The sequence below is a fragment of the Brassica rapa genome, chromosome A09 (genome assembly GCF_000309985.2).
Source record: "Brassica rapa cultivar Chiifu-401-42 chromosome A09, CAAS_Brap_v3.01, whole genome shotgun sequence".
NCBI classification, from domain to species: Eukaryota; Viridiplantae; Streptophyta; class Magnoliopsida; order Brassicales; family Brassicaceae; genus Brassica; species Brassica rapa.
The window spans coordinates 39,211,042-39,225,206 of record NC_024803.2 but is presented as its reverse complement, the minus strand read 5'-3'; the positions used below and the strand labels follow the sequence as shown (position 1 = coordinate 39,225,206).

General features: G+C 30.4%; 2 protein-coding genes across 3 annotated transcripts; one reads left to right on the top strand and one right to left on the bottom strand.

Moving 5' to 3' along the window:
* Positions 1 to 122: 122 nt before the first annotated feature.
* Positions 123 to 8,696, top strand: LOC103842407 (GDSL esterase/lipase At2g23540). Of its 2 annotated transcripts, XM_033280794.1 has the most exons (7): positions 123 to 3,405; positions 3,596 to 3,694; positions 5,798 to 7,214; positions 7,369 to 7,499; positions 7,591 to 7,839; positions 7,923 to 8,178; positions 8,251 to 8,696. In XM_033280794.1, the coding sequence occupies exons 3-7, from the start codon at positions 6,911 to 6,913 to the stop codon at positions 8,472 to 8,474; spliced, it is 1,164 nt and encodes a 387-aa protein (XP_033136685.1). In that variant the 5' UTR covers positions 123 to 3,405; positions 3,596 to 3,694; positions 5,798 to 6,910; the 3' UTR covers positions 8,475 to 8,696. The 2 variants fall into 2 exon arrangements, with proteins under 2 accessions (XP_033136685.1, XP_009117276.1); XM_009119028.3 differs by lacking the exon at positions 3,596 to 3,694.
* Positions 8,697 to 9,408: 712 nt separating this feature from the next.
* LOC103842406 (methylesterase 2) lies at positions 9,409 to 11,443 on the bottom strand. The gene is made up of 3 exons (XM_009119027.3): positions 10,960 to 11,443; positions 9,893 to 10,027; positions 9,409 to 9,818 (listed from the first exon to the last, which is right to left on the bottom strand). The coding sequence occupies exons 1-3, from the start codon at positions 11,332 to 11,334 to the stop codon at positions 9,537 to 9,539; spliced, it is 792 nt and encodes a 263-aa protein (XP_009117275.1). The 5' UTR covers positions 11,335 to 11,443; the 3' UTR covers positions 9,409 to 9,536.
* Positions 11,444 to 14,165: the final 2,722 nt, after the last annotated feature.

The window sequence follows — 14,165 nt, the reverse complement described above, 5'->3', positions numbered from 1 at the left end:
TTATTTAATGTTAATTTTGAAAGAATTGATTGCATATATATATTATGTCTTTCGATGAATATATATTTTTTTTTGGGGGGGGGGGGGGGGGGGGGGGGGGGGGGAGATTTGCTAAAAATGACTTCAAATTTAAATTTCAGTGCAAATTTATACTGCAAATTCATCAAATGCAAAAATAACTTAAGAGATTAATAAAATTACAGTTTATCCCTTATGACCAAAAAATACTTGTAAACATTTTACAAATATATTCTTGTAAAATATTCTCTGTATAATGAAATATTCTCATGTATTTAATTTTAAAGTGAATTTATAAAATTTATAAAAAAATATTTTGATGGAAAATAAATTTAAACCATGGGATAATTTGCAAAATACCCTATTTAGGATTTGAAATTTGATAATTGCAATTTTTATTTTACTTTTTGAAATATACACTTCCTTGATATGAATTGACGTTTTTACCCAAGATATATAAATTCAAAACTAATAAAAATAATATCATTAAAATAATTTATGTTTAAGATAACTATGTGTGTTGAGATAAATATGTCATAATCTTTCCGAGTTTCTTGTGGGGAAATATTTTCCCATGCCTCCAATTGTTCGTTTCTTTCCACAGAGTGTATTTTTTTTACAGGAATCCGGACCTCTCACTTAGTCCGACTATTTCACCGCGTCCAACCGGAACTAGCGAGGAAGGTCCTGGAGGCCATACGGAAACCATGTTAAATCCGCTGTGGCCGGAGTTCGAACTCGTGATGACGGGCACCTCAGCCGAGGTTCCTTTACCACCAGACCATGAGGCCCGGTTCAGAGTGTAAATTGTAGCTTGAAAGTTGTACCTTACTAGCAGCAATGAGTTATGATTAAGAGTTGTTGTGCTGAGCATGGTTACATGCGCCCTACCTCTGTGTACTGATCTCTTAAAGGGGAGTCAAGACCGCTCATGGAACAATGAAGAAGAACAATATCAAATGTGGATGCGGAAATGACAAGATTTTTTATTTTATACCATACTTCATTCAAATCTTTCACATCAAAACCGTTGTCAGATTAGTCACTGAAATAAAAATTCCATATAATGTGATTATTATGTTACATTGTTTCTCCAATGGCAGATTCGATATGTTTAAGTAGAAACTGATGTAGCTTCTTTCTTAATTCTTCGACTTTTTCACTGGCTTCACATCTGTTTTTTATCAGATCATCGAGCCAACAGTTTACTGCTTTAAGGCTGACAAGAATAGACTCTTTTCCATTTGCTTTTTCCTTCTTCACAAAGAAGGACCCTTTCTTCAGTGAGTTCTCCAAATATTTAAAGAACCATTGGCTTGAAACTCGAAGTAACTCCTCCGCTGAACTCAGTGACTCTTTTAACCTGTTCTTCTTACCTTCAGAATTACTTATTTCAGAAACAGAACTATGTTTTGTTGAAGGCTGTTTGACACCCATGTAAGCTTGGTTTCTTGAACTGGGAAAAACCGGTCACTACAGCATCTTGAACCCAAGCTACTGCATTCTTCTTAGCTCCTACCTCCTAATCTACAAGAACCGTTGTGAGTAAGCAACAGACAGAGTGCTTTGCAAAAAACGTTTTGAACAGATAAACCTTTTCAGAAAAACGTTTAGAACATAAAAGCGTCAAATTCCAAAGTCGTAGCTAGCACGATTTATGTTTAATGAAAGGTTTGTTGTTGTTTAATTAGTTATTTGATTTTATGGTTTAAGGTATTCTTAGAGCATCTCCAAAGAGAAACTCCATTTTGAAGTTTCCAAAACTCTATATTTGAAGTTTAAAATGTTCTTCTCCAAAGGCAAAACTTCAGACTCAACTTCAAAATTATTTGTATTTTATAATATGGTCATTATATTTGTCATAACTAATTTGAATTCATAAAACTTTTGTAAGTAACTAGCACATATATAAACATATCACAACAATATTAATTAAAGAAATATTCTATTATAATTTAAAATTTTAGATAAAAATAACTTAATTAATATTAAACTTCGCAAAATACCATATTATTCCATAAATGATTTTCGTAATGCATATGTGATCTATTAGTGCATTTTGAAGTAAAAATGGCTCTCCTCATTTTTACTTTGTTGAAATCGGGTGATATTGATACTTGTAAATATATCAGATCAAAACAAGAAAGTAAAAGAGAAACATAAAATATTGCTAAAAGACTAATTTATTTTCAATGATATTAATACTCATGAATATATTGGATATGAATAAGAAAGAATTGTACGAAAAAGACAAAAAAAAAAAAAACAACAACAACAACCATCTTCAGTTAACAAAAAACATTGGACAATATTTGAAAATTTTGAGGTTCCGGATCAAACTTACCTACTACTAGTGTTGTTGTAATATTTAAATTTGTGTAATAGTTATGTCATCATGTAATTTTTAAAAATATTTTTTTGTTAAGTTTCTTTTGTATATTATTGTTTTCCTAGTTAAAATATTTTAAATCTTATTTTGAAGTTTTATTTAATTTTATGTGTAAAATAAAATTTTGTAAACATAATTTAAAATATTTATGAGATATAATTTTTGTAAGGATTAAAATAATAAACAAGAAAATATTTATGGAATATAAATGTGATGTGTGATTGTAAAGAGCAAAATGCAAATAAAAAATATGAAACTTTAAATTTGAAGTTTTGAGTAGTGAAACTCAAATATAGAGTTTCACTCCTCAAAATATCAAATTTGAAGTTTTTGAAATTTCTTTTTGAGAAGCAAAAAACTTCATATTTGAAATTATATAGTGTCTTTTGGAGATGCTCTTACATATAGTGCACTAGAAAAGTTCCGCAATAGTTCTACACTTTTTAAATGTCTTCTAGTGCATTTTATTTTAGAATATTTTCCAAAAAAACTTCCGAAACCGAAAATATTTAATCAAGTCTTAATTTTTACTTTAAGATTTAATATAACTGTACTTAACTAATAATTTATATATGATGTTTATTAGGGTTTGGAAGATTTCCCTTTTATCACTTAAGATTTCTGTAGAAGACCTTACAGTGAAGTCTACTATTACCCAGTCAAATTTTAGTAAAATTTGTGGTTTTCCGGTAACCATTAATTTAGAAATATAACAAATAATTTTTATTAGCTTAAAATTGAAAACCTAAAATTATTATTTCTTCTCATGTACAACGGCGCCTCGTCATTAATTCTTTCTTTTCTTCTCTCATTTATCTGAAAACGAGTGGTGATTGCGGACACAAACAAGGTCAGTGACGATGTTGCCTTCTACCCAATCGTAAGGCTGACCAAGACGACTATAGGCGAGGTCGTCACTTGTCAGAGAGAGAGTTCTGGAGCTGCTTGCTTTGCCTGAAGATGATGTTCCTCGGCTCCTCGCTTCTTGCTTGACATTGGTAAGGTTTATCTTTTTATCTACTGACGATGAGAAATGTTGCATTCACATGTTTTTGTTGACAGTTTGTATCTTTATTCGATTAGCTGGCTTCTAGATGTTCAATGGATGTTCTTATCACAAGACTTCCTTTTTTAGGACCGTTCGTCTATTGTTTTAAGATTTAGTATCTGGTTTTGACACTGTGAAAGGTTATCTCTTTAACCTTCCTGCAAAAGCGGAGAGCAGGGAAACAATCTCTGAGAATGGGCACCAATGGATTGGCCTTGACCTCTCAGCCTCTATGCTTAGTAAGTTAGTGATGTAGCAAAAGATTCTAGGAAAAAGCAACTAGAGCTTGAAAATATTCTTTTCAGTTCTTAATTAAAAACTCTTTCGAAAACCAGTTTCCTTTTTATTAATCAATCATAAAATAAATAAAATTATAGTTTAAAAGACTATATATAATAAAACTATAAAACCCAAACACAATAAAGATTTTATCCTATAAATAATAAATATTAGAGTTTTAAGATTTTATTATCTTGGTATTACTATAAACATAAGACTCTAACACAATAAAGATAACTAGAGTTATAAATAATTTATGACTTTTATTAAATCACTTATAAATGTTTATAAATTCAAACATAAAATTTATAAACTCGTTTATAAATGCTTCTAAATCTATTACTTATATTTATTATGATTTATATACCATATAAAATTATTTCAAACTTTTTAATCTATTTTCTATCTTATTAAAACAGAAACATTATGGCTTTGATTGGCGGCCACAACGGAAAAAAATGAACAAATTGAAAAATAAATTTTCATTTAAAGAACTGAAAAACTAGAATAATATGAACTTTTGTTTATTTTGTTCCTCATAATAATTGCAGATGAAAACATTTCTTTATAAATCCATTCATCCATGAAAAATTTAGAAGAAAATAGTGGAACCCACTTATCAATAATTTCACCAAAAATTTAAACTGATATAAATTTTGAGGAACAAAATATTTACCATAAAAAAATTTCCTTCAACTTGGTCACCAATTAGAGCTTATGTTGGACTAAACCTTTGGTGTATCACTAATGATTAATGAAAACAATATAATTAAATTAAAGTAATTATGGAAACAACATTATACTACTATCTATGCTTTCAAGCAAAATAACAATAATTAAACTTGTGTCCAGCTAATTTAAAACACTATATCCACTTTTTTAATATTAAGGTTTTTATATTATTTGATTAGTAGATGTATTTTTAAGGTTAGATACTAAAAATAATTTCATTTAATATAAAATCAATTAAATTAATTGAATATTTAATTTATATTTTCATAAAATATTTGTTTAAACCTATATAAACTTTCATATTAAACTAAGCATTTATATTTTATAATTGGTAATTTGTCAAAAAAATTATTTATCACACAATCAATCATATAAATTACAAATTTTTATTAAAAATTTATAGCGGAAAAGATTGAAATAATAAAATAAATAATTTAAGTAATATCTTACATTATTTCATATTTAATATAATAATAAATAATATAATAACATTTTTAATACACCAAATATTGATTTCGCAAACTAGATTTTGTTATGTTATATATATAAAAACATAAGTCATTTAAGTGAATTTCGGTTACTATGCTTATAGTAAAATCGTTAAATATTGTTATAATTTTGATGAGAATTTAGATTTTATTTATTTTTATCAATTTAAAATAAAAGGTAATTCTAAAATCAACTATTTCAACTTTTAGATTGGCGTACCTTAATAAGATTAAAAAAATCTTTTTGAATGACGGATTGTATTATCAGGTCATATAATCAAAGAGTTGTAAACAAGGTGAACCACAAAAACTTTTAAAATTTATAAATAATTGTTTGTAAATGGTTATCAATATATTTATAATTGTATAAATGTATATTTGTTGGAATGATCATTGTGTGTAAAAATCACTTTTATATACTATTATTTATTTTGTGTCCATTTACATATTATGAAATAATAAAATCATAAATATATATATATATATATATATATTAAATCATTGCGTATATAGTTTAATTGGAGCAAGTCATAAATCAAAATAATAATTCTTGTTCTCTTACAATTATTTTATGATAAATAAATTAAAACAATAATTTTATTAATTTTATATGTTAATATGATTAAATTTAAATTAATGATATCAACATAAACATATATTGCATTTTTAATATGAATATTTATTAAATGAGACTTAGTATTCATATAGTATTATGATATTTGTATCTTTGCTATGACAAAAAAAATTAAAATATTGTATCACAAAATTTCTAATGTGTAATTTTTAACAGTTTTAGTAATTTATAATCGCTTTTGATAAAAAAAAATACTCATGATGCACCAGGAAAGTGATGGAGGTCGCTAATTTGTTGCTTCTCTAGCAAGGAGCGAACATAGCCAGGCATGACCGGACCTTGCCACATACGATTGATGGCGGTGATCCCTTGTCACACTAATGGCTATTTCAGAGGCCGCCTTGTTACATGTGCCCGGCACAAATTGCAGGCTGCTTCCAGAAGAGAATTGCTGGAGATAGTTACTGATGGCGCTAGCAGCTCTTTCAGAAGAGAATTCAGACATCACGTTTTTAATTTTCAAATCAACCAGGGCTTTTGCTGACCACAACAAAGCCAAAAGGTCATCCTGTAATGAGGATGCAATGCCACTGAAGGATCTCCTGCTATGGAAAATAGCTTTCCCACTCGAGTCTCTTAAGTAGAAGTTAACACATTTTTTCTTTCTAACTGCAATATCAGCTGGAATATGGAACCTTGTAAAACAAACTTACTATAACTACTTTCTGCAAATTACAAATGAGTGATAAAGTTTCAACTTTTTGAGAAAATTTCCCAAAAATGAGTCTCACCTTCTTGACCAAATTAACACCTAATCTCTTTTAGAGGAACATTCTCTCATTTACTGCAAAATATAGAAATAGTATACGATAAAAACTAAAACATAACTCTGTTTAAAATTATATACTTTGACACACGGTCTCTTTCTCTACAATTTTGTTTGTAACTTTTCCTCCACCTCTACCTCAATTTTGTTACGGTTTACATATATATATATGAATTAAAAAGTAGTAATAAAATAATCTACTGCTGACAAAAAAATACTACTTTGTAGTATAATTTTGGCTGTAAAAATTAAAAAGTGGTAATAAATAATTTTTTGGAATGATGTGCATCTGTAGTTACTTTTCTTCTTGGAAATTGATATTTATTTGTCCAACAAATGTGAACTACTTGGATTAGATGTGACTATATATCCGGAGATCTCAAGCGTCCAACGAATCAAAAGGCTCACAAGCAAAAGGAAAAATTAGTCCACGTTGATGAACCACCACTTGAAAAATCTTGAAGCACAATTTCACAAGTTTCCTTTCGATCCCAACCCCATCTTTTATAATATAAATTTCAAACAGAAGCACCTAAACTTCTCAAAATCGTGAGGAATGGCCACACAAGCTTCTCGTTCAAGAAGAGATATGGACGTGACTATCTTCTTGTTCTCCTTCCTCTTAACTCTCACTGCTCTAGTGGAAGCTGCTGGTCGTGGAGTTTCCAATAATAATAACAAAAATGGCGGATTAGGAGCTTCGTTTATATTTGGAGATTCTCTAGTCGATGCCGGAAACAATAATTATCTACCGACCTTGTCTAGGGCCAATATGAAGCCTAATGGTATCGATTTCAAAGCCTCCGGAGGAAACCCTACCGGTCGGTTTACTAATGGCCGGACCATTGGTGACATCGTTGGTACGTACAACTACAAGTATCTATATTTTGTAACGCATATATATATAGTAAATGATATGTTGCATAAATCATAAGTATATATGATGTTGATGTTTATTTGGTCTACACATGTTACTTTTACTATATATGAACGGTTTGATTTATGATATTTCAGGGGAAGAGCTAGGGTCAGCGAACTATGCGATCCCATTCTTAGCACCAAACGCTACCGGAAAAGCTTTATTAGCCGGTGTTAATTACGCGTCTGGAGGAGGAGGAATCATGAATGCAACCGGAAGAATCTTTGTAAGTTTTAGTCATCTGGATTTGATAATATGTTAAAAATGTATTTTAATTAGACTTCTAATTTTTGTGTAAAAATGTAAATATTTGGTAGGTGAATAGGTTAGGTATGGATGTACAAGTCGATTTCTTCAACACCACACGTAAACAATTCGATGACCTACTTGGAAAGGACAAAGCAAAAGAGTATATAAGCAAGAAATCAATATTCTCAATCACTATTGGAGCCAACGACTTCCTCAACAACTATCTATTCCCACTTCTCTCCGTCGGAACACGGCTCACGGAAACTCCTGATATCTTTATTGACGACATGCTTGATCATCTACGCGACCAACTAACCGTAAGCAAAACCAACACATAGTTGTGTTACCTTTTGTATCGTTACAAGCTTACAGTTAATGGATCTTTATGGTTACAATGCAGAGGTTGTATCAATTGGATGCGAGAAAGTTTGTGATCGGGAACGTTGGACCGATCGGATGCATACCGTACCAGAAAACCATTAATCAATTAAACGAAGACGAGTGTGTGGACTTGGCTAATAAGCTAGCAAATCAATACAACGTTCGACTAAAGAGTTTATTGGAGGACCTAAACAAGAAGCTTCCCGGAGCAATGTTCGTGCATGCAAATGTCTACGATCTGGTCATGGAACTCATTACTAACTACAAAAAATACGGTAATATTCTGGGTTTATTCTTCTATAACTCACACACACATTACTAACATACGCACGTTTTATACCTTGAAGGGTTCAAAACTGCCACAAAGGCTTGTTGCGGTAATGGAGGACAGTATGCGGGTATAGTACCGTGCGGACCGACTTCGAGTTTGTGCGAAGAAAGGGATAAGTATGTGTTTTGGGATCCCTATCATCCGAGTGAAGCAGCAAATGTTATCATCGCGAAGCAATTGTTGTATGGTGATACTAAAGTTATATCTCCGGTTAATCTCAGCAAACTTAGAGATATGTGATTTGATTGTCTGCTGAACAAAGCGTCTCCTTGGAGATTCTATAAATATTTTTCTTGCATTTACGTTTGTTATACGCAAAGCTAAGATCCATCTTTGTATCATTGTATGTGTTTGTGTTGTGTTTACTTTTAGTGAGAATTCTTTTTTTTTGTCAAGATATATGATAGAAAATTCGAAAATGTATTTGTCAAAAATGTGAACAAATTTCTGGTTCTCCTTCTACATTGCCTTCTTTACTTTCTGCATCTTGGTTTAATCTTAGACGGTTAGTTTCCCACGTATACTCTTTGTACATTGACTATTAGTTCTCTGAGATCCAGAGAATGCCAAACCAACACTACATTAACTGTTAGTTTTTTTTTTCTCTCTTAAAGCATAGAAAGCAATAAACGTCTTGAATTTTAGAAATTTCCATTATTGAACACACACTTTATCGCATCTAATCTACAGTGTTCCTTATTTTTTAGGATATGCTCAGAGCCTCAGACAGAGTGACGGAGCATTAGTTTTCTAAGAATATGCTTAAAAGAATACAGAGCATTAAAATGATTATTTTGAGCAACTGAATGTCCCACAATATGCTCGGGCAGAGTGACATATTTCTGTAAGGACATTTATGCTTTTAATTACTTATTTGTCTATCTCTTTAATTACTTACGAATTATTATTGATGAAGTAACTACCAGTGATAATGTATCACTTTTTACCCCAGGTACTTCATTTCTGACCGAAGAAGAAGTCCATGTGCCGTGGCAGAGCCCATGGGCGAAGACAAACCGCTTCTTGTACTCCTTACCTATTATTTTATGTGATACTTCTGCATCTTGGCTCAACACTTATATAGACGACTTTCTCACATATACTTTCTGTATAGTACTGATTGTTAGTTTTTGGTCGTTCTCTTAGATCTAGAGAATGCCAAACCAACACTACATTGACTGTTAAGTTTATTTTAAATTATGTCAAACATTTAAACGCGATAAAAGTCTTGATCTTTAGAAAGACCCATTTGCAGGACAACACTTATTTGTATCCAAATACATTTTCATATAACAAGATAATTTAAGCTAATTTTTCCGCGATTTCCGAGAGATAGTCACTTAGTAACTGAGGCTTGCAGAACATTGGCATATGATCTGTGTCCTCCATCTCCTTCACTAGTTTCGTCGGAAAATTATCGATCATCCACCATTGAATTTCTTTTGTAAGTGTTTTGTCCTCTTTGCACACAATGTAAGCTCGAGGAACAGATCCATACCCTTTGTCCGAAAAGTTCTCCACCTTGGATAAATCGTTGATGAACAATGATCCGGGCCTCTTTAAAAGCAATCCAAGCTCAATATCCTAAATCAAGATTACCATATACATGAGTATTTATCATTTTATCATGATATGTTGATGATGATACATCAAATTACCTCAACAGGAGAAAGTTGATAGAGAGCGTGCTTCATGAACTCAGTGCTGAAAGACATTGACACACCGGAATTGTCTGAGCCATATGGTTTTAACTCCGAGCCCAACCATGCTTCTGGTGGCGTCTCCCGTTTAAACTTGTACGTGATCATAGAGTTAAAATTTAGATTTATCTTTCTGGTTAAAGACAACTAAATTATAGAATGATATTACGGTAAAATTTTAACCACTATGAAAGTACACTACTTGGACTTTTAGTAATATAGGTGAAATTAAACTCATTGTACCCACATACACGTTCAATGGGGGCGAAATAGAATATGTGAGATATGTGACATATACGTTATATATTTTAAATATAAATGGTTACTGCATATACACACCACATATCATAAAGACTCCAAAAATGGAGATCTACCCCACGAGTTATGAAGACTCCAGAAAGGGAAAATCTATATGTATCACATCCTTATCAGTTTTATCTTGGGTGATTGGTTAGGACTATTATAGGTATTGAATAATGTCCGTACAATTTACGATGTTGAATTTTGGGTTTGCAACGTGTTTGTCATTTTGTAAATAAACTAATATATATTTTTCCTAATCTTAGCAAAAAGAAAAATCATAGTGGTAAATTGATTGTTTTAGAAGAGCAAAGGTAATAAAATTGTAAATTGTAAGTGCCAACATGTATCACATCAAACTAAAGATATATCTAACATCATATATATAAGAATGACAAATTCATTTAAAGCTACTTTTGTTTTAGGATGAAAATTCATAGTTCAAAAATTAGGATCAGAGCTATGGATCATATGGACGATTTCCCACGTCATACTGGCCCATCTTGTAGTGATATTTCTTAGATAAGCACAAGATAACATATAGAACTAATAATTATATAGAAGTAAGTATTGCGGATGAAAATAATTAATGTCTAGATAGTTTAAGCTCCTACGTTATAATTACTTTTATTTAAGCTCGTAATTACTTCTGTTTAAATTTTCAAATCTTAGAGATTTGGCTCTAAACAGGAAAAAAGTAGTTGTCGTTAAAAACAAGATCGAACCTTATCCACGACGAACGATGGTGAGTGTTTGGTATCGGGCATGAAAGCAGTCACGAAGACTGAGACAGAGATTTTGTCTGGAAACTTATCCATGGCCATGGTTAAGCTGAACCCTCCAAAGCTATGACCAACGAGCACAACCTTCTCATCACTTGGTAATGAGGCGATGAGCTGTATCAATGGCTCAGAGTATTGTTCGCATGTGGAGATCTCAGTGATAGACCTGGTTGTGTCTATACCCGAAGCAGCTAGGTCTAAGGCGGTTACGCGGTGGCCGGAGGCCTCGAGAAGCGGCTTAACCTTGTACCAGCACCACGCGCCGTGGCATGCACCATGTACTAGCACGAAGTGCTGCTGCTTCTTTTCCTCACCCATTTTTTTTCTTCTAAACCTTTGATTTTGTATATTATTTTCTACTCGTCACAGACCGACACCACACAACATATATAAAGAGATTTTCTCTCTCTCTAAATGCCGATACGTCAGCCTTCTGTTACTAGTTCACTTCAGTTTATTTTCCAAAATCACAATCCACATCAGCACAATTTTAAAGCAGCTTTTTCTAAATATAAATAGTTTGTGATTTTGTAACTACATATGAGAATCCTCTAGACATTATTTACAAATTGATTCTAACACATGTACTCTCTACCATCAATTCCACTAAATAAATCTGATATGACATGCTAAAATGATGACATGGTTCATGGTTAAATGTAACAAGAACAATTACATTTAATGTTTATTTGTATTTTTGTTAAACATTTTAGATTATGGTAGTAAAGTATGCATCAAAATTAAATTAAATCTATTCAAATATGATATTAAATCATATAATAATATTTTCAAATTTTAAAATATTTTTTTAATAATTATATAATTTTATTACTAAAATTTTTGCAAAATTTTTATTATTATTTTAAAAGCATAAATTTTGATCGTAATATCATTAGCTTTTTTATATATCCACAAATTTTAGAAATACTTTTTAGTTGTATTTTTTGATAATTATATAACTTTTATATCATAATTAATTTTATACAAGTTGATTTAATATATTTTATCCAAAAAATAGATAAAATATCTGTCTAAGATTATAATCTTAAATATATACATATCTATTCTTAAATATGATTTATAATAAACAATTTTTTTATTTCATCTTAATTTTATGTTCAATTCAATCAAATTTATATTAAAATATTACCAAAATAATAAAATCTAAAATAATAATAAAATATTTTAAATGTAATTTAAATTTATAATTTTTATTACTGCACGTGATGTAGAAAAACACCTAATAGATTATAAATTTAGTGAATTTAAATGTTTGATAGATATGATTACATATGAAAACCAAACTATAGACTAAATAACAAATATTCAACTTATGGTGAATATATCAAAATACGAAAGAATAAGTACAAAAATATGAACTTTTTACATGACGATTGAATTTTTATTTTTGTTTATATTTTTTTACTTAAGTTGGAAATAATATCAAAACCTTATAAACTCTAACACCGATAAATCCCCAAGTTGATCGTCCAATCTGCATTAAAATTGTCACAATCAAATATGCTGATCAAGATATGCTCTGAGCTTGCAAATTTGGTTTGTATAGTTAGTTCAGTTTGGATAATTCGTTTTTTGGTTAGTTCGGTCCTTACAAAATCTTGCCAAACTGAATAAAAGATTAATTCAATTTGGTAATTATTTAGTTTTGTTTTCAATTTTTCTACCAAACTAAACTGAAGTTTTTTTATTTTGGTCAGATTTTAGGTTTTAGTTAAAATTTTGGGTCATTTTTATCAGGTTTGGTACTTTGGTTAGTTCAGATATTTCGATTAAATTGGTTCAATATTTGGATATGATTTTGGTTTAGTATGGTATAAGTTCAAATTATTTAATTAATAAAATTCTAAGAAAATTAAAAATAAAATCAAAATAACTGATCACTGATCTGAATCGATAACCAATTTTTTTTAAAATGTGTGAATTGAATTATTAATTAAAGTTTAACTGAAAACTAAATATTGTGGTTCAGTTTTGGAAGTTCTGTGGGGTTAGTTTTCGCAGTCCTAAGAACAACATTACTAGTAAAACATTTTTTTGCCAATAAAATATTATTATTTAAAAATGTATTATTAAAATTTTAAATTAATTAAATTATTAAATTAATTAAAATGGCGCACATAGAGAATCCCTCAAATATTATTGAAAGTATTTTGCACATGTAAAGTTTATCAAAATAAAATTTTCTTTCTCCTCTATTTTTTTATTTTTATTATTTTGATACTGAAATGTTAGATATCAAACGATAATAAAGAAAATTGTTTTTGAAAACCAACGACGATAATGATTTTCTAATGGATTGGATTATCACTAAGTCACACTATATCCAACGTAACTCATATAATAATAACACAAAAAGTATGAGATCATAACATATTTTGTGTAATGGAACCCACGTACAGCTAAGTTTTGCTAACGAAACCGCATGGCCGGACCTGAATAGAAACTTATCAAGCATGTGCTATGTGTTTGAAGCCCGACAAAAAATATATATGTTTTAGAGTTAATAATAAAAATAAAGAGCTTGTGGTTTTACTGGTAACATTGTTCTGAGTGTGAAATTGGACCCGGTTTTAAATCACTCCGACTGTATATTTTAATATTTTCATTGTTTTCTATAAACAAAAGAGCCAAAAATATTTTTTGCTTGTGGGTCAGTATTTTTCAGCGCAGCCCTGCGAAACCGTCACTGATTTTGTCTCCTAAATATATAGACAAAACGGCTATTTTCATGACTGGCTGCACTAACTCGTGATAAAAAAGATTATACTCTTATTGATTGGGTTGCAAGTCGTTACCATTGTGATTTGAAACGCATCCCTGAAAATCACGGAAGTGGCTTTATGCTATAAACGACACGCTCGTGGTCTAATTAATAATAAAATTAGCGATAAATGAGTCTAACGGGACCTTTGGCCTTTCCGCAAAACAGAGCGTTAAGAGGTGGCTAAGCTTGGCCTCAGTGTAGAGAGATCTCAAGTTGTTCCGAATACGAACATGGAGTTCTTGTCCTAAATATCTTCTTGACCATATTTGTGACCTCACATTCCAGAAGATTTTAGAACCATTTATACTAGATTTGATATAGATATAAATATAGGTGTGTTGTATCATGCACGACGAATAGTAAG